This window comes from Panthera uncia, chromosome C2 (genome assembly GCF_023721935.1).
Source record: "Panthera uncia isolate 11264 chromosome C2, Puncia_PCG_1.0, whole genome shotgun sequence".
Taxonomy (NCBI): Eukaryota; Metazoa; Chordata; class Mammalia; order Carnivora; family Felidae; genus Panthera; species Panthera uncia.
In genome coordinates this window covers 68,560,950-68,586,759 of record NC_064810.1, presented here as the reverse complement: position 1 = coordinate 68,586,759, position 25,810 = coordinate 68,560,950, and the positions used below count along the sequence as shown (strand labels likewise).

At 42.3% G+C, this 25,810-nt stretch overlaps 1 protein-coding gene across 1 annotated transcript in view; it reads right to left on the bottom strand.

Annotated features, from left to right (window-relative positions):
- Nucleotides 1-25,810, bottom strand: part of LOC125921576 (kalirin) — a 283,687-nt gene that overhangs the window by 104,964 nt on the left and 152,913 nt on the right. The window contains exons 13-15 of the mRNA XM_049629181.1: nt 20,511-20,719; nt 16,788-16,962; nt 2,430-2,625 (exon numbers count right to left, since the gene is read on the bottom strand). Of these exons, the coding sequence (XP_049485138.1) occupies nt 2,430-2,625; nt 16,788-16,962; nt 20,511-20,719 (580 nt within the window). The remainder of the gene's footprint in view (nt 1-2,429; nt 2,626-16,787; nt 16,963-20,510; nt 20,720-25,810) is intronic.

The following is a 25,810-nucleotide window of genomic DNA, read 5'->3' as shown; positions in this document are numbered from 1 at the left end:
GGTGTTTTCACCTACTTAGCCCTCAAGGTTAAGGAAGCCACCAAGCACAGCTGACCCCCAGTCACAAGCAGCTTCAGGGACTGCCAGCTCCTGGTAGTCTTTCTGTTACCATGGATACCTGGCTCTTGGGACAGAGATGGGCTTGCCCAGGTCATGTCAGGCCCCTGCTATAAAGTGCTGCGGTTTGTAGGCAGACAAGCTTTCCTCCTGCCAGATGCATCAATACCGAGGGACGAAGGGTGAGCATCCCTGCCAGGCTTCTCTATCCCAGCTTCTCTCCTATGTACTAGGTGTACATTCTCTCCTGGTTCCCAGCCTGAGCTGGATAGCCAGCTATTGTGAGCACCCTGAGGGCGGGCTCTAAGGTGAAACCCTGAGTCCAGATAAGGCTCTCAATCACAGAGAAAGGATCATTGTTCCCCCCCTCCTTCCCTAATAAGACCTTAAAGATGTACAAGACATTACCAACCATGCATCTCAAATTTTAATGTGCACATGACAGACTTGGAGATTTTGTTAACGTACAGATTGAGATTTGTAAGTCGGTGATAAGGGCTGGGATTCTATGTTTCTAATCAGCTCTCAAGTGATGCTGGTGTTGCTGGTCCAGGGCCCACACTCTGAGTAGATCCTAGATCAGTGGTGCATTCAAACCACCTAGAGGGCTTGTTGAAACATAGATTGTCGGGCCCCACCCCAAGATCTGATGTGGCAGGTTGTATAGGCCCTCAAACTTGCATTTTTTACAAGTTCTCTGGGGATGCTGATGCTGCCAATATGGGGACCACACCTGAAAGTTCCTGTCCCAGGGCACGCCAGACATCAGCTCTTGTGATTTAATCATCACGATAAAAGCAGTGGTTCCCAGCTCTGGCTGCACGGTGGAGTCACCTGAGGAGACTTTGCTGACGATCAAGACCCATTCAGAGGTAGTTAAATCAGAATATTTGCACTTGGGGCCTGGCACTGCCATTTTTAAACGAGTGACCAGAAAGACTGCAGTGTGAATGGCCCTTCTTGGGGCTATGCGCGGCACAGTCTACACCCTGGAAACAAGCCTGGGCAGCCGCAGCTGTTCACAACCCAAATGAAAATTCATGGCAAGATTATGCTGAGCAAAGTGAACAGAATTTACCAGATTGTCTCTCCTCTGGTTAGAAGTGAAGTTTCTTTGAATGTTGTTATTTATTCCTTCAGGTCATTCAAACAAACACAGTAGCCTACAGTCAAGTTGGTTTGCAGACTAACGTCTGCCTGACACTCTCATGATTCTAAACATCCTTCACGGTCAACAGGGACATGGACCAACTGTGTTTTAAAGAGCTGATGGTCTGAGCCCCTGTCCGCTTCTTCCTGGAGGGTGAGAAACCTGAGCCAGTAAGGACCCAGTGGTGAAAGCAATGAGTGGGTCTAGGTGGAGAGACTGTGTTCCAGCACTCTACTGTTCATGTGCCCCCATGAGTGACTTCTTGCCTTCTGGACTAGCTGGACCATGGGACAGCTATGGCTGTCTCCAGTTCTAACACCAAAGGCCATTTGGAGAGCGGCAGGTGTAACAGGAAGGGTTCATGTATTTGTTGGGTAAATAGTGAATAAATCTTGAACACGAAAAGAAGTGAAATCTGGGTAACTCAGCCTTGTTTTTTTGAGAAGTTATAAAATTATATGACCTTGCCATAAATTTTTATCATCACTTCTTACACTGATGCACAGACCAGTGATAAAGAAAACAGGTCTGTGAGAGGCCTGAACCAGAGACCTGGAGCCAGCGCTGGGGTTGGAGGATAGAGCAGAAGAGGGAGGTTGGGGAGTAGAAGTGCCATGTCTACACATTTGAATACAATTCGCATGGCTGGCTGGCTGCTTTTGGAGCCCCTTTGGTTTGTCCCTGCAGGCCGCCATTTGTTTTTTAATCAGCGCTAATTTCCATGATTTGTGTTCCCCATTCTCTGCACAGCACCAGGAGACTGTGGCCCAATCCTTATCTTCCTTTTTTAGTGTTTATTTTTGAGAGAGAGAGACAGAGACAGAGAGACAGAGACAGAGTGCGAGTGGGGAAGGGGCAGAGAGACAGGGGGACTGAGGATCTGAAGCAGGCTCTGCACTGACAGCAGTGAGTCTGACTGGGGCTCGAACTCACGAACCATGAGATCATGACCTGAGCCGAAGTCAGACGCTCAACCGACTGAGCCACCCAGGCGCCCCAAGCCTATCCTCATCTTTACTGGTGCCTAACGGGGCAATCTCAGACATGTTATTTCAGCTCTCATGCTTTAATTTTCTTTTCTTTAAAATGGCAAAAATCTCTGTTCCTGTGTCGGAGGGTATAGAATGAATGCGCAGAGTACGAGTGCTGGTTGGAGTCAAGCTGGCATTCTTGTTTTCATCACCTCCCTGCCAGAAGAAGGAGGATGGGAGAGGTCACTTGCCTGAGGCCTGGACCTCCATGATGTACTGGTGCAGATCCTGACCCTGCTGGATGACCTCGAAGGTCATGTTGTTCATGGCCAGCTTCCGCTCCGTGTGGCGTTGCAGCCGCTGCTCCGCGAGCGTCAGATCCTCTGTATTGAAGTCATTCATCTGCCGGAGCAAGTCTTCATTCCAGGCGTCTAGCTCTGCTGTCACCTGTTAGGGAACGACCGTCAGTATAGGCTCTCAGGTCTGTGAGAGCCTGCTGAGCGGAAACTCACCCATTCCAAGCCCATGCATGGACCCATCCCTGCTTTGCATCTGTCTGACTCCTAAACTCATTTAAGCACCAGCGCCACACCCCCACATATGCACACCTGTAATTGTGTTTCATGCCTCCGTGTGTTTCGATGTCGATAGCAGCACAGGAACAACAGCAAATGTTGGATGGTAAGTTACCGTTTAAAACATTTTTGCCTACCCCATTCTATTCCACCCCCACAATGACCCAGACGGGCACACGGGGTGGAGATCTCCAGGTCCATCATACTGAAAAGGAAGCTGGTGTTCACTCAGACAGATGGAATCTGCCCAGAGTTCACCCTGCTAGTGAGGAACATACCTATGGATATAACTCAATTCTTTTTCTTTGTCCAACATACCACGGTGTTACTCAAAAAATCTCATCACTGGAGAGAACCTCAGAAATTAAATATCTAAGTCTCACTGTTTCTGAGAAACAGAAACTGAGGGCTGGAGAAACCCGTGAATGGCCCCAGGTTACACAATCAGAGCTGGTGTACATCAAACCCAGGGGCCCCATGTGGTTCTCTTGTTCTGTTGTGCAGGACTCTCTGCCTGCAAAGGCTAATCCCTGGAGATGGTGACTAAAGGTGGAAACAAGAGCAGACTTCTAGAAATCCAAGCAGAGATATGCTATAAAAAGGCATGATTCTAATGAAGACTGAAGCATGTAATGAATGAAAACCCTGCCCTAAGACAAACTTGCCAACTGGTTACTGCTCTATACCTTCACCCATGTGACTTCCCCTGGCTCACCCTCGAACACATGACTGCACAGAGAGACTGAATCCTACACTTCCTCTACACTAGCTGCCGTCATTCACAGACGGGAACTTGGCAGTACTGAACAAAAGCAATTCCACCTGATCGGTGAATCAAAGAACTCTTCTGACATGGTTTTCAGGGTCGCTGTCTCATGCTCATACCCCCAGGTGGCCCTGTGAAGGAAATGGCACAGGGACCATCACCTTCTTTTCTGAGAAGAGGGAATGAAAGCCTCACCCCACATCAGACAGTGGCAGTATGGCCCAGGCAGCCTAGGCACGAATCCTAGACACTCCCCCCTGCTGTCCCCTTCAGTGATTTCCATTATTATGCATCTCTCCCCCCCCCCCACCTGCCCCCACAACCAGTGACCTGTGGCTGACAACTACTACTGCTCCAGGAACATCCGGGGACAGAGGGAGGGAGAAGACCAGCTTAAGGCAGCTGGGAGATGGCACACTTCTATCCTGTGCTGGGGCCATGCAGACTGGAATGGGATAGACAAGTGGTCTGGCACAAGGGGCTGACATCTGGGGCACACAGGACTCCATTTTTTGTCTAACAGTAAGACCTTTCTTCATGGAAAGGGTAGTTGCTGTCTTGGAAGCAAAGATGGGGGAATTGTAAAAATACCTCCTTTCCTGTCCTAGGTTCCCACCTCATTGCCCCACAACTTTTTAGGTCAACTAAGGGATCCATTGAGCTCAGCAGGAAAACCTAGTATCTACTTATCTTGGGGAGTTCTTGGGGATCTGGGAACCAGCAGGTTGACAGACAAAACAGGATTTTGTTGTATTCCATCTTTTAAAAGTACTTCTCTAACTAGAGTAAGGAATTAAAATGAGAATAAGAGAGATAATTGATTTATAATTTATAGGATGAATAGGCCTGTATATAGACTAGGCCCATATATGTTTTTCCTTCATGTATTTAAGAAAGTTTAAGTATAATTTACATAACAATAAAATGCACATATTTAACTAAGCATTCAGTTCTATGAGTTTTGACAATTTTTTACACCCATGTGGCCGTTACCAAAAAACAAAATATGGACCTTTCCATCACCCTAGGGAGTGTGATTGTGCCCTTTTCCAGTCAATTCCTGCCAACTTCCACTCCTTGACATACCTCAGGTACCATATTCTGATTTTTATCACAATGGATGTAGTTTTGCCTATTCTTGGATTTCATACTAATGAAATAGTACAGTATGCATTCTTTCAGGTCTGGCTTCTTGTATTCAACATGCTATATTTATTTATTTTTAATGTTTATTTATTTGAGAGAGAGAGAGCAAGCAGGGGAGGGGAAGAGAGAGGGAGACAAAATCCCAAGCGCGCTCCATGCCTCCAGTGCAGAGTCCGATGTGGAGCTTGAACTCACGAACCATGAAATCATGACCTGAGATGAAACCAAGAGTTGGACGCTTAACCAACTGAGCCACCCAGGTACCCCAACATGCTATATTTAATATTCATCCATATTGTCATGTGTATGAGTAGTTCATTCTTTGCTACTGCTAAATAGTATTCCATTATATAGATGTATCACAATTTATTTATCCATTCTCTGGCTGATGAACGTTTGGGTTATTTCTCGGTTGTTTCCAGTGTTTGCCTATTATAAGTATAGCTGATGTGAAAGTTCTTATACAAGTCCTTCTGTGGACATATGTTTTCATTTCTGTTGAGAGTTGCCTGGGAGTGAAGTCATAGGGTCACAAGGTAGGTGCATGTTAAACATTCCCAACAGCAATTTTACATTCCAGTAGGAATGTGTGAAAGTTCCAGTTGCTCTATATCGTCACCATCATTTTGTATCATCAGTCTATTTAAATTTAGTCATCCTGGGGGGCATGAAGTGATACCTCATTATGGTTTTAGGATACTAATGACGGTGAGCACATTTTTCATATGCTTATTGGCCATTCTTATCCACTTTTGCAAAGTGTCTTTTCACATCTTTTGGCCAGTTCTCAAAAACTAGGTTAATTATCTTTTGCTCATAGATTTGTAAGAGTTCTTTTTTAAAAAATTTATTTAAATTTTAGTTAGTAAGCATACAGCATAAGATTGGTTTCAGGAGTAGATTTCAGTGATTCATCACTTACATACAACACCCAGTGCTCACCATAACACGTGCCCATAAGAGTTCTTAATATATCCTGGATAAGTCCTTTATCAGATATTATACTGACAACAGCCAAATAAATTTTTTTAGCCTATTTCCTGACCTATAAACTAAAGAAAATTAGAATAAAACAAAGACAACAAGCATGAAAGAAGAGCCTGTTTTTTCTTTCAACTTTAAGTTCTGTTTTGTTTCCATGAAACTGAGTTTATGCAGGGTCTGTTTGCTTCAGGAAGACTCCACAGGGGTCCAAAGGCAGGAGTATGTGGAGAACAACGTGTTGAGGTTCCTGGTAAGGAGCAGGACACAGCTGAAGTTCTTTAGTTGGGAGAGTGAGCCTCAGAAATCTGGGATCTTGGGAATCTGAATCTAAAACAAATGTGATACATGTCCAGCATTCTGAAGCTGGTATTTCTATATTCTTTCCCTCTCCCTTTCCCTATCGTCCTCTACCCTAACCACCTTGACATCATTAGGTTGAGGGCCCAAAGGATGAGAATTCCAAGAGGCTACTCAACACATCAGCCTGACTTCTAAGGCCTTCTGGGGTCTGCTCGCTTTTCTCTCGTTTGGCTCTTCTAATTACCCGCAAGCAGTGATGCCCAGATCCTTGAAAAAGTCTGATTTGTGTATTCCTAGTAGTTGCTGGAGTTCATTTTCTTTCCTGCACATTTTATGTTTTGTCAAAAGATGTTCTTCCATTGCGTTCTTCCTTCTTACCCTCCTTCTGAGGTGTAAGACTTGTACACAGCAGGGGAACCTTTTTTTTTTTTTTTTTTTTAAGAAAAAGCTGTTTTCAAACCTAAAGCTTACCTACTGTTAATGAACAAACCTAGCTTTCCAGTCTTATCTCATGCTCTTCTGTTACATAAACCAGTCAGCTGGTTACTCGCTGACCCTGAGAGTTGGCTCCTGCCCTCTCCAGCTTCCTTCCCTGGTCCCATTGCCCTGAAATGCCCTTGTTTCTTCTCCTAGTCTGCTCAAGTCCTTACCACTCTTCAAAGTAAACCCTCTGACGTGAAGATCTTCATGACCACCCCCAGACCCAGATGTTTTTCCCTGGCTTATTTTGTAATACCAAACATGGACTTGTTTGCTGATACAGAGACCATGAAAAGAAAATCCCGCACTAGGGAATTAATTTGGCCATTTAACTCCATTTGGAAAAGAAACCTGAAAGAATTTGTTTAGGGCAAAAAGTAGGGCCTGAACCAAATGAATGAAAGATAGAACACAAGTTGCCCACAGGGCATTCAGCTTTCAATCACCCTATTTTGCTTTCTCCTTCCACTCAATTAGGTCCATCTCAGCTCTGGCCCACTCAGTTCCCCTCTTGGCTTCAGTGGCTCCTATCTCCCTCTCTCTCCTGAATTAATTGGAGTGTTAGGATACAATGACCTCTTTGAGAGATACATTGGCAATATTTCTAATCTAACAATTGTCTACTAGAGCCATAGCCATAAGGGAAATCAGAGAAGGAGCAAAACAGAAAGAAAGGATAAGAGGCAGTGGGAAGTGGGAAGGCTCACTTCCAAATGAAGCCCAAGACTTTCCTGCCAGATGGGATTCACTGAATCCAGCATTCTGCTGACACAGACTACCCAAGGGACTTGGTTTAGTAGCTGCCTTGGGCTTTGTTCTCAGGGTGCCCACTGCACTGGGTCCTCCTATTTTCTGGGTCTTCCCCAGTATTTACGTATAGAGCACACTTCAGCCCCTCCCCTCCCAATGTTTTATCCTGTACTTACCCAAGTCAAAATTCACCTGCCGCTTCTCTTCCCTCTTTCTCTGGTCTATTCCCATCTACTTATCTCTTTACTATCACCTGCAAATTTGGAAATCTCACTGTGAGGTCCTTTTCTCCAAATCATTTGAAGATGCTGGTAATCCTGATGAAGATGATGGCCATGGGTTGAAGAAGGTATCTACCTTGTATAGGCATACCTTGTTTTATTGCACTTTTCAGATACTATGCTTTTTACAAATTGAAGGTTTGTGGCAACCCCATGTTGAGCAAATCTATTGGCACCATTTTGCCTACGGCATTTGTTCATTCCATGTCTGTGTCACATTCGGGTAATTCTCACAATATTACAAACTTTTTCATTATTATTATATTTGTTATGGTGATCTGTGATCAGTGATCTTTGATGTTACTACTGTAATTACCTTGGAACACCATAAACCACACCCAGGTAAGATGGTGAACTTAATACTATGTGCGTTCTGACTGCTCCACCAACCAGCCATTCCCCCATCTCTCTCCTTCTCCTTGGGCCTCTCTTTTTCCTGAGACACAACAACATTGAAATCAGGCCAGTTAATAACCCTGAAATGGCCTTTAAGTGTTCCAGTAACAGGAAGAGTCTGTATGTCTCTCACTTCAAATAAAAAAATAGAAGTGATTAAGCTCTATGAGGAAGGCAGGCATGTTGAAAGCCGAGACAGGCTGAAAGCTAGGCCTCTTCTCTCAGTTACACAAGTTGTGAATGCAAAGGAAGAGTTCTTGAAGGAAATTAAAAGTGCTACTCTAGTGAACACTCAGATGATAAGAAAGCAAATAGTCTTATTGCTGATATGGAGGAAGTGTTAGTTGTCTGGATAGAAGAATAAACCAGCCACAACATTCCCTTAAGCCAAAGCCTAATCTAAAACAAGTCCTAACTCTCTTCAATTCTGTGAAGGCGGAGGAGGTGAGGAAGCTGCAGGTGAAAAGTTGGACGCTAGCAGAGGTTGATTCATGAGGCTTAAGGAGAGAAGCCATCTCCATAACATAAAAGTGCAAGGCAACGCAGCAGGCGCTGATGTAGAAGCTACAGCAAGTTATCCAGAAGATCTAGTTCAGGTAATTAAGGAAGGTGGCGTGGCTACACGAAGCAACGGATTTTCAATACAGACAACACAGCCTTCTATTGGAAGAAGATCCCATCTAGGACTTTCATAGCTAGAGAGAAGTCAATGCCTGGCTTCAAAGCTTCAAAGGACAGGCTCTCTTGTTAGGAGCTGATGAAGCTGGTGACCTGAAGTTGAATGGTGACTGAAGTGCTCATTTGCCATTCTGAAAATCTTAGGGCCCTTAGGAATTGTGCCAAACCTATTCTGCCTGTGCTTCATAAATGGAACAACAAAGCCTGGATGACAGCACATCTGTTTACAACATGGTTTATGAAATATTCTAAGCCCCCTGTTGAGACGTACCACTCAGAAAAAAATATTCTTTTCAAAATATCACTCCTCACTGACAATGCACCTGGTCACCCTAGAGCTCTGATGGAGACATATGATGAGATTAATGTTGTTTTCATGCCTGCTAAAACAACATCCATTCTGCAACCCATGGATCAAGGAGTATTTTCAACTTTCAAGTCTTATTATTTAACAAGTACATTTTGTAAGGCTATAGCTGCCACAGATAGTGATTCCTCTGATGGATCTGGACAAAGTACATTAAAAACCTTCTGGAAAGGATTCACCATTCTAGGTGGCATTAAGAACATTCATAATTCACAGGGAGAGATAAAAATATCAACATTAACAGGAGTCTAGAGGAAGCTGACTCTAGCCCTCACAGATGACTCTGAGGGCTCAAGACTCCAGTGGAGGAAGTAACTGCAGATGTGGGGGAAACAGCAAGAGAATTAGAATCAGAAGTGGAGCCTTAAGATGGGACTGAATTGCTGCAGTCTCACGGTAAAACCTGAGTGGATGAGGAGTTGCTTCTAAGGGATGAGCAAAGAAAGTGGTTTCTTGATATGAAAACTACTTCTAGTGAAGACGCTGTGAACATTGTCAAAATGACAACAAAGGATTCAGAATATTACTTCAACTTAGCTGATAAAGCAGCAGCAGGGTTTGGGAGGCTTGACTCAATCCTCTTCTTGAAGGAAGCTCTACTGTGGGTAAAATGCTATCAAACAGCATTGCAGGCCACAGAGAAACTGTTCAAGTACACATTGTGTACATTAAGGTCCAATCCTGTTCCAACTAACAGTGGGAAGCAAGGATCCAGAGCACTTCATTATGGTGAGATGCTCTGAAACACAAGGGCTGTCAACTGCAAAATGAGCATCTTTCTGTTTTATGATGCCATTATTTTTATTAAGATGAGAAGAGTGAAAGCTAAATAGTTTCCACTGACCTACAAGTGCCAGATTATAGGGAAAGACATACTGCAGCTAAAGAGACAGTCCTATTGCATGGGAAGAGCTATTTTTATCTCTAACAGGTTTTGTATATTGATATAGGTTACCACTGTGAAACCAAAATTCACCAAATTACTAGAGTCATTTATTCTTCTTGTCTAGTCTAGTATTCTCTTTTCTGAGAGTTCTTTTTGTTTGTAAAATCAATTTATAAAATGTTGAGATTAGTGAATTCTAATATACTAATATTATTTTAAAGGTTTATTAGAGCATTTTCTTCTGTTTTATTAGGAAATACATATATATATGACTTGTCTAATGAGTTAAAATATTTATTTATATAGCTAAATAAAGACCTCTAGGGATATAGCAAGAACTTTTGGGAAAAGCAGAAGGGTTTGGCAATAAATAAATCCACTGAACCATTTTTAATTTTTGGCAAAATAGTGTCAGTTTATATTGAAACATGCTATAATTGTTGAGTTACAATATTCAGTTACCTGATTTCTATTCCAGTAGATAATCTGGATAACTGGATAATTTTTATGAACAATTTCATGTTCTTTTCTTCATTAACATCATGGTAAAACAGAGATCTTTGATATAATCGTGACTGATCTTGAGGGGGTCTTGACTGGATCTTGAGTGGGTATTTTGTCCCTATCTTTGCCTCTTAAGGAGTTTGAGACCTGTGGGAATCTATTCTGTTTTTGAAAGATATCTCCTTTGTTGAAGAGCTCCTACAACGTATATTGTCCTCTCATTCATACTTCTCAATGCTTGAATGTCAGAGTGATTTTCTTCCTGTGTAAGTGAAATACTTAGTCCTGGAGCTTACATCTGCTTCCTTATACTGAATCCCCAGTATCCTCACCAGAAATAAGCATATAGAATTTGTACTTTGATATTACACACTGAGTTTAGGCTCACAGTGCCAGACATATCCCATTACAGAGTGATCTGAAAAATTTCCTTCAGGGATCTTTGATAATTTACCAAAAACAAGTGACTTGCCAGAATACAAAAGCTGTATGAATAATCATTTTTTTATTTTGTTTGTTTTTTAGGAAGGAAGATGGTAGGAGTAGCACCCCCAACCCCCTACCCTAATGATCCCGAAATCAATTTAACAAAAGTCTAGAAGAGACTATCAAATTAATATTTTGTGTAGACTTTGGTTTACTTTATATAATTTATTCTGCATTTCCTTCTCAAAGGAACTGGTGCATATTTAGAGAATGCTACTGTGATCCCTGGGAGCAATCCACAAAGACAGTTCTCAAACAGAGCTTTTCTTTCTTGTTATAGTTACAATGTTGGCGGATTTGAGGCATGTTCCAAACATGGAGCACCACATGGCTTTGCAGAGTCTGACGCTGTATCTGTAGAAGAAGAGGTTATGAAAGTGGACCAGATGATGTGGTCCTCAGATGATCCCAGGCAATAGAATGACTGTGCAGCCTGATGGCCCTGCATCACCAAAGGAAAACTTCCAGTAAAGCACCACAGGGCCCTGCCTGACCTGGCCAATATTTCAAATAGCTACAATGTTGAGGCAATAATAAATTTACCTTGATAGGCTGAAGAACTGGGCCAAGAAGAAAAAAGTACAATTTGAGAGGGGAAATGTATAAAAGCTTCTATTTAAGTTTGTTTTTTGAAAGTCAAATGCATTGGAAGCACTTTGAAAAAAACACCCAGGGGCTTTTAGGGAGCACAAGCCTGGCCAAAGCAGGGGTCTATGTCACTGAAAAGGCTCCTCACTCCTGGCCTGCTCTAGGAGAGCGCCAGGGTCCTGGACACACTGCACCCAGGAGTGTGTAGGAAGGGATGGCCCTTGCCTTCAGCAGAGGGCACCCAGGTCTCCATGGTGTCTTGAGACCATGTCATACCCAGAAGGACATGAATAAGGTGGGTATATGTGCCACAGAGAAGGGCTGATGATGAAGAGAAATAGTTACCAAATTTTTAAAGTCAAGGGGACTGTAGAAATAACTATATAATCTCAACATTTCTCAGATAAAGGAAAAGAAGGCTATGATGACCATTTTCAAATATCTTTAAGGCCGTCAAATAAAAGAGGGAACAGATTTATTGTTTTGCCGGAGAACATAATTAGGACTAAAGGGCAGGAGGGTGGAGATTCTGGTTCAACACATTGATGAAATCCTGAGCTCCCTCATCTGCCCTCTTCTCCCTTCCCCCCAAACCCCACATCTAGGCTTTGGGGCTTCTCTACCCCAGTAGAGAAGTGGTGGCATCCCCTGGAGATGTCAAAACCTGGCCACCAAATTTTACCTGTCTTCTAGATGTAATCTCACCAAGAAACCTTCCATGGACAGCCCGACTAAGCTAAATATTCCTGCCTCAGTGATCTCATCCAACCATGAGTCTTCTCTCAACAGAATCATCACATTGTATGATGATTCCATTTTTCTGTTTCTCCCTAGCTAGCCCTCTAATGGCAAGGATGGTTTGTATCTTCAATGCCCAACATAGTTTTTGATTCATATTAGGTGCTCACTAAATGTTTAATTGAGCTGGATCAGGCAAGAGGCTGACGGAGCAGTCTCTTTCAAATACAAGACACTAAACGCCCTTGCATACAACCAATTGAAGAGTTGAGACCACCAGTAAATTTCCATCAACTGCCCCTCCTGAAGGCAGAATTTTCTTCCTTGAAGGCTATATTTTCCCCAGCCCCAGCCTAACCACAACCAGTCCTAATGTGACCTCTATAGATTTATAGTTGGCTGTTTCATTCCTTACTCAGGTTAACTACACAGATTAATATTCAGGTACATTGAACAAACTTTGATTGTAATTATAGAGTCAGAGATTTAAAAGAAAAACTGTAACTGTGGCCCATTTTTCATAAAGTTTCCTATTTAGAGTATCTTTCCTGGTGTCATTTCTAGTACTCTCTAATTTGAGTATGACCACCCCGGGGGATGTCCCAGATTATCCACTGATAACATAAAAATTTTCACCGTATAAATATGCTTATGTATGTGCATATTTATTACATGCACACATATTTGATTAAACCATAAGAAAGATGCAAAGTTTCCCTAGACTTTTACTAGCAGACTGATGCTGGAGTCTCACTGCAACCACTGGCAGATGGTGGGGTGGAAGAGGGCTCTTCCAGGAGGGCGGGAGCGCACAGAGCAGAGGGGCTGACTGTGGCTTGTTTGTTGGGTTGCTTTTAGCATATTTTAAATTATTGCTCTTTTCATGAACCCAGTTAAAAATATTTATCTATTATCTAGTTTTAACTAATCTTCACAGAAAGACACATGGCCTATCAAGTTTCCTGCAAAGAAACTGCAGTTTGAAGATAATAATAAGCATGAAAGCACAAGAGAACTTTGAACTCTGTCAGCCACCTTATGGGGTAAAGAAAGAGTGATAATCTAATCAGAACTGTCAAGAAACCAGGCCAAAAAAAAAAAATGATTAGAAATTATCGAGAAGGTGATTTGAAATATGAACCACAACTTCTAATGAAAAAGCTACACTTCACCCTAAGGGCACACTGAGTTCTGAGATTACTAGTCAGTGATAGCAGAACATGTGTACCATTCATAAGCTAATATATGCACAGATAGGGAATTGCAAGTTCAAAAAAATTTTAAGAGAGTGAACAATCAAAAGAGTTTGGAGACCACTGGCCTAGTCTTGCTTCTAAACATATTTTTTATTTCTTTCTGATCATTCTCATCAATTGCAGAAAACTTCGAAATGCATGGAAGCTTCAAAAATAAGAGAAAATCACGCACATTCTTACCGCCACAAAATAAACACTATTGGTCTCTGCTATTATCACCTTTTGATATAAAATATCTTTCATTGAGGGAAGCTGAACATACAGGAAAAACGTTACAGAACATTATGTTCTGATATGGGTCACTCTGTCCAGTCTCCGTGGAGGCTAAGAAGATATGTCAGGAATGCAGTTACAGTCCTAGTTTTAAGCATTTGCCTAATACATTTAAGTTAAGTTTCACTCTTACTGGGGGTGCCCTATGACTTCACCCCAGGTTATACTGTGGGCGCCATATACACCATTCTCACTGAGGAAAAGGTGACTGGTAGAGCAACTCCAGGACTACCTTAATTTTTAAATTAATTAGCCCATCTCAGGCATCAGTGACATGGTTAAGGAGTCATGCTTAGATTCCCAGATGTCAGGGGAGCAGGCCTGCTCTGCTTTTCAGTAATCCCCAGGAATTCCAAGCATGTCCATCAAATGCCTTCCTCTAGGAAGGGTTCCTCTAGGAAGCCATCCTCTAGGAAGCCATAGCTGAAAGTCCCTGCAGTAACAGCCCTGCCCTGGCTAATGTCAGCTCCAACATGTCTCTCGTTAGAGAAACCACCCTCAGTTTCACACTCTGACTATTCTCTAGACGTACTCTTCATGCCCATGGTGAAACACTAGATGGTATTTGAAATAATTTCATCACCGTCAAAACTAACTTCTGACAATTGAGTTGGGGCACAACTTCTCCATATTTGGCAGGATTTCCATTTCGATCTGAGATGAAATGCAGCATTTCCCAAGCTTTGGGCCATATCCCAAGTGGGGAACAAGACCCCTTCTAAAACCTGGATGCCACTGCCTAAACCAGAGGGTGCCACCAAATCACTATTTTTATCTCCCTCATACTATGTCCCCACTTTGCTCTACTGCATACCAAGTATCCAGGTTGTTGTATAGTATGGGGTGGGGGTGGGGAGAGGGAAGTTTTATATAATGCAAAGACTGAAGAATTCAAATCCTATAATTGAAATAAGCTTCTCTAGTGCAACAGTTAAATAGGATCCACTTTTAAAGTATTTGATTTATAGTTCGCTTTGTTTTTTAAAGGTAATTTTGGCATATACTCTGGATTGTTTTTCAGGAATGGAAATGGATTTTCCCAGAATCACTGCAGGCAGACATACCTTGGTGATGCCTCCCGCCCCCTCTGGCTCATGTCAGGGGTGTAGTTCATGGCAAACTGAAGCTGTCTGTCCCATTCTGGAACTAAACCAGCAACCCTGACCTCAAAACCATGCCCTCTAATGAAATAAAACTTAAACAGCCAAACCCTCAGATTGTCTCCTTCCTCTTAAGCATTTTTGGATGTGGACCCAGAATGACAGAAGAGTAAAGAAAGACTACAATTGCAATATCACCACACCAGCTAACATCATCTCCCAATGGCTATATTCACTCTCGGTAGGTGAAGTGGAGCCAAGGAGGGATGATAGAAGTCCTGGGGCCTGGTCCACTGCAATCAAATGTGACTGCTTATTTCTGAGAGCCTGACTCCCAATTACCAAAGATTAACAGCTCACACCCCCTCTTTTCCTTCTTTGTTACCTTTGTTACTCAGCTTTATGAAGTTCACCATGTTCTCTCTGCTGTGTGCCCAAATCTCTAACTTTCCACTAGTATTCCTACTAGTCTTTCAACATATTTTCTTAAGTATACATTTATTTTTCTTAAAGTTTATTTGTTTTAAGTAATCTCTACACCCAGCATGGGGCTTGAACTCATGACCCCAAGAACAAGTCGCATGTACCTCTGGCTGAGCCAGCCAAGTGGCCTACAACATATGTTTGAATACTAGTAGCCACCTGAAATCCTTTTGAGTGTAGATTCAAAATAAATTAAGTAAAGGGTACACAAAAAATCACCTAAAGTTATAGAACAAGTTGTAAGGATAATTGAGATCCAGATTTAAAGACTTCTCTTTTCCTTTGTTCCAGAAATTGTCCAGAATGCACCTTTTAGACCATGAAGTCTTTAAGCAAGAAACTGTAGTGGCTTCCAGGGAGGCAAGGGGAGAGGTATGTTTTTGAGAAGAGAATAATCATAGGACAATAGGGATAGGAAGGATTGCTTTAGGACTCCTTTTCTTTTATATTTCTGATTCTCAATATAAACATTTTTGGTCACAGAATTGAAGAAAAGAGCATCTTTTGCCGGGGCAGTTTTCTGGTCCTGCCTCGGACTGTTTTGGGGATGTTGGAATATCAACATTTAAAAACAAAGTAATTTCCTTCCAAATCAGTTTCATGAAGCTTCCACAGATATTGTTGGGAAGATCGTTCCCAGACACCCAGAAGCCCCAACTGTGAGGAGAGGGTTGGAATGTAAAACAAAATGTAAAAGAATGATGGATGGAGAAGTAGCTTTCCCTAATACCCTACCAGCAGGGAGCAAAGAGAAGACAGTGGATCTTTCATTTAACCCTTTGCCATCCCTGAAAAGGACAAAGTGCCTTGGGTGTTAGATACTCTCCACACCCCAGGAGCCCTCCTGGCCTGGTTTTAGTTACTGTTTCAAAGCAGAAAATAATAAAAGGTGGATATTATGTGGAACAGACATTATTAATAGGCATCACAAAGAGGATATAAATATACTATAACATCTGATCCTGACCTTGCCAGAAGGAACTGAGGAGTCCATGAGATGAATCAAGATGGCCTTAGCACAGACTTACCTTCTTAGTGAGCACAAAGCAAACTGAAGAAAAGGTCTTCTTCCCTGTGGCGCCTGACTTCCCAGCTGCTCTGTGATTTCATCTAGTTCCTGACCAAGGTCACCAACTGAGGAGGCCTCCAAATTTTAACATCTACCTCCTCCTCCTGATGCTAAAGGATCCAATCACTAACTCAAATAGACAACTCCATGGTCTTTCAGGAACCAAAGTACCAAGGGTCCACATAATCCCAACCAAAAGCCTTCTTAGTGAAGTCATCCCAGACAGAGAGTGAAACAGAGAGGTTCTTCTTGGCTGAGCAGGTGAGAAGGACAGAGGAATGGAACATGGTAGAATGTGAACTGTGAATCTGTTGATTATAAAAATGTATCCTTGATGCACGATCCCCTCTGATTCCCTTAGGGTACTGCCTGATGCTCCATTCCCAGCCTTTGATGCAGCGCCCTTGACCAGGAAGTAGCCCATTCTGCAGCCCACCCCCCCCCCAGAACTCTCCATGACTCCCTCCCTCTCCTTTCCCAGTGCCCCCCTCCGCCACCTCTACCTCAATGGTATATTGCTCGAAGATGCGCAGCTGCAGGAAGATGTCTAGCTTGATCTTCCGCTCGTGGAACAGCTCCTCCATCTGTACCTGGGCATCATCCAGCTGCTGAAGGACTGACTCGATGTGGCTGATGGAGCTGCTGTGGGGTGTCTTGTTGTTGGACACAGCCGAGTCCCTGTGGCAGAGTAGGGGAGAAGGGAGGGGCCTTTCCATGTTAAAAGTGATATAGGGGCAGGGGGCCTTCCTCATTTGAGCAAGGTGGATATGAATCAACAGGATCATTCAAGATGTTTATCAAACTCCTACTGTGACCCTGGCACTATCTCCTTAGTAGGTGAACCAACGATACTTGTATCCTCTTTGGGGTTCATAGCACTGTAGCTCGAGACTAGCTGCTCTCCTCTTTATTCCTCAGAACTCTGAAAGCCATCAGACAAAGGAATGCATGGAAAGGGCTCTACAAAGCACAATATATTAAGGAAATGGAATGGTTCCATACATATATGTAGCCTAATATGCAGAGTTTTAATACACACACATACACATGCATATGAGTAGACACATTAATCACAATGAGTAAGAGTAGACAAATTAAAGGCATATGAAAAAAAATCACCCTTCCTAGTTTTATCTCACAGGATTGCTATTAAAATAAAATGAGATCATGGCTACCAAAATTATTCATCCACTTTATAACGCTATGCCAAAGTTATGGGCTGGTGTTATTCCACAAGCTCCAAGCTGTAGTTAGAAAAACACAGGATCTGGAGGCCACAAGCCCAGATTGTCCCCATTCTGCACACATGGGCTTGTGGCCTTGGGAAATCACCTCCTGGAGACCCCGCTGTCTCCTGAAAAGTGAACTTAATAATCCCTGCTCACTTCGTGGTTTGCTGTTAAATAAGACAGTGAATGGAAATGTGCTCTGTGAGCAGAAACATGCTGTATTAATAATGGCTGTTAATCCTGAAAGGACACAAAAGAAGGGTCAAGTGCTGACTGGGGCAGGGGCCCAGCTGGGGAGAGTAGAGGACAGGGCACAAAAGGCTGGGACAACAGCAAAGTTTCAAAGAGATGAGTTCCGATTTGGATTTGGGCGTTAAAAGAAAAGGACGACCCCAGCCAAGCAGGTAGGAGGGGTGCACTTTCTGAGCAGGAGCGTCTATACAAAAGTGGGAGGGGAAGGTGGCATGTCATAGAGGGGAACAAAAAGTAAACAAATTGAGCTGCTCAGAGAAGTAAAGGGTGGTGAGGCCACCTAAGAGATCATTATAATAGGAAAATTACAGGAGTTCAGAAGTTTAGATTCTATATGGTCCTAAAGCTTGAAATAGACGGGCACATTCATTATCTTGTGGCATCCTGGTTTCTTGTACAATGTAAGAGGTTGGAGGACAAACCATCAGCAGATTTTCTGAAAACCAGTCCTTTTAGCCTGTGTTTGTCTCAGAAGCAGCAGGATCTGAGCTCATCCTATATTTCTGAAGGGGGCATAAGGCCAGTTGTCAGGAGCTCCTCCTTCTGAGAGCTCCCAATTCCACCTGCAACTCTGGCCTATTTGGGCACAAAACTCCACCATTGCACAGACACCCCAATCATGAAAAGAATATAAGGCATGCACTTGATATGCTGAATTATGCATTTGTTGAGGACTTTGTTGTTGGAAGGATATGCTTGTTCTTTCTGACTGATCCTCTCAGACTTTTTTCCATCACAAAGCTTCCAGAAGAAAGAGAATGATTTCTGACCACTTTGTACAGCACCTATGTCAGCATCTCACTCACTGGGAATCACAGAAATGATGCAAAAACCACCTTAGGTGCATCAGTAATGATTGCCAGAAAAGTCATGGAGACCTAGGGAAGATGTGTTGAGGCATCCTGCCCATTTCCACTAGGCACCATTCACTTCTTTTCTTCTTTGACTGGTCTTGAAATTAGGGAGGGAATCCTAGGCTAGAGTCAGGCTAATGAGGGAATACATGGTCACCAGTGGTTCTTGATCACACACCTATGGTCCTCTCTGACATCCATGGAATTTAAACCTGTAGAACGGCCATCAGCCATGTCACTACCTTCACCATTACAGAGTAGCCTTCAGCCCTTAGGCATCATGCAAGGTTGGCAATTGAGAGCAAATGTCATCCCCACAGATCCAACTCAGACAGAATGGAACTGACCAAGCTTATGAAAAGTTATTTGGAGAGAAAACACTAAGCATCACAAAATTCTAGAGCTGACAGAGCTCCTAGAACAACCTCCTTAATTACTCAGACAAAACAGCTGAGGGCCAGAGAGATTAAGTGACTGCCCGTTATTTGGAATTTTTTTTCAGAAGCAAATAACAGTAGGGTTTCCTAGGTAGGCAGACAAAACTCATGTATGATATATTTGTAAAAATGAGCTGGAGGAAGAAGGGAAAGAGGCTGTCTTGTTAGTATGCAACAGGAGGATTCAAAACATCTCATGTGCATGTTTGGAATAGACATGATTAAAATTTCCAACAGAAAAACATGCCAGGGCTATCTCCAGGTAAGTTTTTCATTGTTTAATTGGACAACTGGTACAGGGTGGGGGAAGCCCTCTCCAACTGAAGTAATTCCCTCAGGGCCCAGCGCTGGCCTGGGACTTGCTGATGAGATTATTCCGGTCCGGAGCTGGCAGAGGTCCCAGCACTGGGTGATTTTAGGATAGAACAAGTCCCTGCAGGCAGACATCATTAGCACTGTCAAGTCCTATTTATACAGCACCTGGGCACAGGGGTGGTGCTGAGGGCTTGCTCAAGGCCTCACAACACTTTATCTGAGGAGCCAGCGCCCTTGACAGGGATAGGAACCTGGATATTGATGCCAACAGAAAGGAGGCAATGGTGTGGATGATTCTAAATGAATATAAGGTTTTAGACAGGATTTTCTTTCTTAGTTATGTTTGTTTAGGTTGATACAGAAGGAGTTGTATTTTCTGGGCAGCAAGGAATGGTGGAAGGGTCATACATGGGTAATGGAGAACAGAGTGGGATGACAATAAAAACTCTCTATATCCTCATGGAGGACAGCTTTGGATCCCCAAAGCCAACCATTTTTGCCAGCTGGGGCACTAGAGTTCAGAGTTCAGCTTGAGATCAGATACCAAATAACACTATACTCCATAATGGCTATTTCTCCACCCGACCAAATATGCCATAACTCTTTTTTGTTTTTTAAGTTTTATTTATTTATTTTGAGAGAGACAGAGAGAGACAGCATGAGCAGAGGAGGGGCAGAGAGAGAGAGGGAGAGAGAATCCCAAGCAGACTCCATGATACCTGTGCAGAGCCTGAAGTGGGGCTCGAACTCACAAACTGCGAGATCATGACCTGAGCCAAAACCAAGAGTCAGATGTTTAACTGAGTGAGCCACCCAGGTGCCCCGAATATGCCATAATTCTTAATGAAGATGTTATTATTTTCTGTTGAATGTTGTTAACTTTTGTACTTATGTTACTTATTGATTGCTAAATAATAGCATGAATGATAAATAATTCCTTGAAACATCAGAGCTTTTCCATTTACTCTCATTCTAAACTCCAGTTGGGTATGGCACAGGCATTTTCATATCTGACAGATGGAGAAACTGAAGCTCACACAAGACCACAAAGCTGGTGGTGGCTGAGCCAAGACTGGGACATGACTTATCTCACATCTAGTCGAGGGCATTTCCCACTGGAAAGCACTGCCCATGCTGACCTGGCCTCGCTGGGCTCCCCCAGGGAGGGAGGCGCTGACCTGAGCTGCTGGATAAGGTCTTCGCCTTCCTTGATGACATTGAGCGTGGCATCCAGAGTGGCAGTCTGCTGCTGCTGGAACTGCTTGATCAGTTCCTGGACCGCATCCACTGAGTCTGCACAGACGTCCTCCAGCATCTCCTTCTGAAGGTCTTCCATCCATGTCCACAACTGTGGGGGAGAGAGCAGAGACCCCACTCAGGGCAGACAGGAGAGGCCAGGGGTGGAGCAAGGACAAGATAGTTGGGACAGGGGTCACCCAACCTACCCTCAACCAGTCAGTGCAATGTCAGACTATCATTCTCATCAGCACACCTATATTTATATTCATTACTCATCTCTGCTAAGTTTACTCCATTAATGGTTCCATTCCCTAAGGATGATCACCACCTCTGGCTTAACCTCCCTGTGGTTCAGGGAAACTTATAATCTTAGAGCAAGGCTGATTGCTCATCTTTGAGAAAGTAGGAAGAACAGAGGGCTGGTGATAGACATATTATTTCATCTTTCAGAAAGGAGGATTCTGCACACCTCAGGCAGCTAGATGCTGATTCCTAGAAATGTATCATGATTTTGGAAATATGCAAAAAAGAATGTGATGCTCCATAAGAACCAAATGAAGATTAACTTTAAAAATATGTGCTATGCTAAATTATTTGTTTCTTTTCAGGGCTACTAGGTTGGTTAGAAGGTTGAATGCTAAAAATGTAGCTTATCTTAATTTCAATATAAGTATGAGACATTTCCCCCATGATATTCAAAGCACTGAAATGTAGTCAGGGTGATATGACTGGTCAGACAACTTTAAAAGAGCTAAGTGTAATGTTTTGAGCAGAATAAGCACTAGAAATGATGAAGAGTTGAACTGAATTCTGAAAACTCATGTAATGATAGCTCTTCCTCATACAGAAACTAGGTCTCCAGTGGCCTGCCACAGTGCTCTACTGCTAATTACTCCTCTGGAGCATGCTCATAAAATGATGGAGGGAAAGACGAGTCTGATGCTTGCTTAAAAATAAGGAATCTTCATGTGGCTATCCAGAAAGATCAGCTCAGGGCTCTACCAGGGGCGGGGGTTGGGGGGAGGGAAACAGTATAGAGAGAAAATTAATAGAATCAGAAGATGTGGATTTTGGCCTCTGTTCTTCCTATAACTCGTGGTGCCTTTGAGTAAATCACTTCACCCTTGCCTATCTATGACATCGTGTGTAAAAAGGAAAGCATTAAATAAAATGGCTAATTGCCTTCTGGTTCTAACATTTATGTATGTCTTCCATGTTAAGAACACGGATAAACATCCATCTCAAGAATATTATCTCATCTAGTTAGTTCTCAGGATGGTAAATCATGGTATGGCCTTTGTAACTAGAGATAAGAAAAGAATCAATAAAGAGAGACAAAAATAGTCTTCAAGTTTCAGACAAGTTATTCTTTGTTCTTCAGATAGGAGAGGTTCTGGATGTGACAGAAGAGGGTGAGTTAACAAGAACACTAAACCCTAGAGGTAGCATGTAAGAAGGTATAAAGAATGTCCTTCTTTGACAGGTGAGAAACTCTCTGAGCCTTAGTTTTCTAATCTACAAAATGGGAGTAACATCTGCCCTGCTCATCAAAGACTATGGATATTAAATTATTTAATTATTATTAATGCTTTAAGTAAACATATAGCATTATTAATAAGCTCATAGTGTTGTGATGATAGCTGCAAGGAATACAAATTATTATTATTCAGTGTTCCTGTCATTTAGCAGTTAATAATCTGGTTGTAATTCAGTTTATTTCCTTTAAAAATAACCTTTTCTATTATAAAAACATAAAACAAGTTTTCCAGACCATATAAGCTGGATTCATATTTCTATAAGTACGAATGTATTTATTACAAATCAGTATGAAATCAGGAAGTTCAGGATATTGGTCACTGTTGCTTCTTGTTATTTCATACTTTATGGCTGCCATTTTGCCTGGAGACCAAAACCATTTTCTAAAGGTGCTGAAGTCCCTGGGTAAAACATAATGGGTTCTCTGAAAAACTACTGGATACAGAGGCAATATGGCATGTAGCATGGTTAAGAATTTCAAACCCCCGTGGTTCCTGGGTGACTCAGTTTGTTAAGCATCCGACTCTTGATCTCAGCTCAGTCTTGATCTTAGAGTCATGAGTTCAGGCCCCACATTAAAAAAAAAAAAAAAAAGAGTTTCAAACCACAGTTCTACCATGTATCAGCTATATAAGCTTGGGCAAATAACCTACCCTGTCTGCACCTCAGTTCCTCAGTATTCCTTATCAGTAAAATGGGGATAATAGTAGTGTTTATCCCCACAGAGTCATAAATATTACTAATTTGATATATATGTGTGTGCATGCATGTCTGTGTGTATATATACACAAATAAGTGAGATATATCTATATCTATCTATATAGATATCTGTATCTATATATATCATTTAGAAACAGTACTTGGTATATAGCAAATGCTAGATACTATATTTAAAAGATATTTTTGGGGGCACTTGGGTGGCTCAGTCAGTTAAGCATCCGACTCTTGATTTCAGCTCAGGTCATGATCTCATGGTCGTGAGATCAAGCCCCGAATCAGGCTCTGTGCTAGGCATGGAACCTGCTCAAGATTCTCCCTCTCTCTCTCTCTCCCTCTGCCCCTCCCTGCTCTCTCTCTCTAAAAAAAATAAAAAATAAAAAATGTATTAAAAAAATTTTTTTAAATGTTTGTTTATTTTGTGTGTGTGTGAGATAGAGAGTGCAAGCAAGGGAGGGGCAAAAAGAGAGGGAGAGAGAAAATCCCAAGCAGGCTCCTTGCTCAGCACAGAGGCTCACACAAGGCTTGATCACATGACCATGAGATCATGACCTAAACCAAAATCAAGAGTCAGGCACTTAACTGACTAAGCCACCCAGGCACCTCAAAAATAAAAGATATTTTTGATGCAAGCCACCCCTAGGTCCAACTAGAAGGCAGAGGGAAAGTGTGAAATACTTCTTCCATTTTTAACTGGTAAAAGATCAACACTGGATTTGGTCCTTCAGAATGCTAGGCTGAGCTGGGCCTCTCTTTGCTGTTTTTGCTGCTTTGTCCTGGAATGTCTAAGGAAAGCCTAGAGACTGGAAAACCTAGATATTTCTGAAGGTAAGAAAGAAGAGGGGGAGAGGAGGGGAGAGGAGAGGAGAGGAGAGGAGAGGAGAGGAGAGGAGAGGAAGAAAAGATATGAAGAGAGAGAGATAAAACCTGGACACCAAGCTGTCATGTAAGAGAAGGAAAAGAAACTCAATGTCTCAAGGGAGGACAGGCATTGAGATAGAAGACTGATCAGGGTAAGGTTGGCACTCATTGTTACAGGAATAAGAGAGAAAAGAGGCGTATATGAATCTTGAGAATTTTATTTGAATTAAGATAATTTTGTTCTTAGTACCATCCCTAAGCTATTTTAATGGCTTCATAGCCTTCCCCCACCCCCCCTTTATTTATCCTTAATAAAACTTGAACACCTCTGGTGTAGATGTACAGAAGAAAGCATCATTCTTTCTGAGGACATCCACCATGATTCATGGCACTCCCTCCTCCTGATGGTCATGCAGTTAAAGAGCAGGGACAAAGACAGAACTTTCCAGATAAAAATGAGGTGTCAGTGTTACAAACAAGGGGACCAGGGAAACACTAGGGACATATGAGGATACACTCTGGCCTCTGAAGTCAATATTATTAAAACAACATGTCCTCCCCCAAAATATTCTTTGACCAGTGAACTGAAACTGATTTCTCACATTTCTGTTCCCATATTCTATTGTATTATAAACAAACTCTTGTCTAAGGCAGAGTGAAAACCTACTTCCTACTAAGGAAAATCAGCTAAGAGATAAATAGTAAGATACAATACTCAGTGCAGCTCAGCCCAGTGGTTAGCAGCTTGATAAGAAAAGGAAGCAGTCTACATTCAAGAGTTTAAAATGTCAAATAAAATTGCTAATGATTGAAGACAATTTGACTTGGAGATAGTGAAGGGAACTTCAACACCAAATACAAAGGGTTAGTGACATCTTTCTCTGTTTTTCCTTCTGTTAAAAGAACAAACAGAAGGAAAGGAACTCTTGAATGGAATTGATATTTACTAGTGATAATTCTTGATTCTGCCGTTGTTGGGCTATTCCGTGAGCATGGGAAAACTACTTTACTTCAACTACTTCATATTTAACATGGTGTGTGCACGTGTACACATGTATATGTGTGGTCTCTCCAGCTTGTCTCTAAAATCCCTTCCAGCTCTAACATGCTATGGTGTCTCTTTAGGCTGATGTCAAGGACAGGGTAGTAAAGAAATGCTTAATGTTTATTGAAAGATTGAGGAAGTAAACATATTGTATACAATGGGATTAAGGTTTCTTATTGCCAGGGGAAAGGGAGAAGGTTGGAATAAACTTTTTTGTGTTGAATCAGAATTTTAATTATACGTATGGGTATTTTATATTATAGATATATAGATATAGACAGATAAACACAGGTGTGTGTGTGTGTGTGTGTGTGTGTGTGTGTTTAAAAAAAAAAGAAAGAAAAAAATGCCTCTCTAAACTGCAACTCTGCAGTCACAACTTAGACACTGAGACATCCAAAGTCCAAAAAGTTTAACACTAGTTTGAGGATAATTGTGATACCAAGTTAAGACACTATTTACAACCTAGAAAGCTTGAGTAGTGAGTCACTTGCAATCCCATGAGGCCACATGTACACAGTCACCTCCTGGTGGCAGCAAATTTAAATTGCAGGCTCATAATTCTGAACAAGCACCTCCAAGGCATAAAGTGGACAGAACTGAACATTAGTGTCACTAAACTATGAGTAAGGATCAATATTCCTTTCCTAGGCTGCAATTTTCCTATCCTTTGGGTTTCCTTCTGTGTATGTGTCCATCTGACTTATCCCTAAAGAGCATGCCTAGGTTGCTTTGAAAAGAATTCACACCAGAGAGCTGCTTCTGTTACTAATTTACTAATTATCAGGCAGCACCAGTGAGACCTAGTCAGAATGGTCTCTCTCTCTCACTTCAAGCTACAAGAAGCAACGACTGCCAGAACTGGGCAAAATCATGGAGTGTGTGAGGTAATCAGTAACAGCAACCATGTATTTTTTTTCCCTATTGTTCTCCATTTTGCTTTCTCTCCCCTAGGGTGATCCTCTTTATCTTCTGCTTATTGAGAGTCTCACACGTTAGCACTGCGCTTTCTCCATTAATCCAGTGCTCCAGAATGACTCT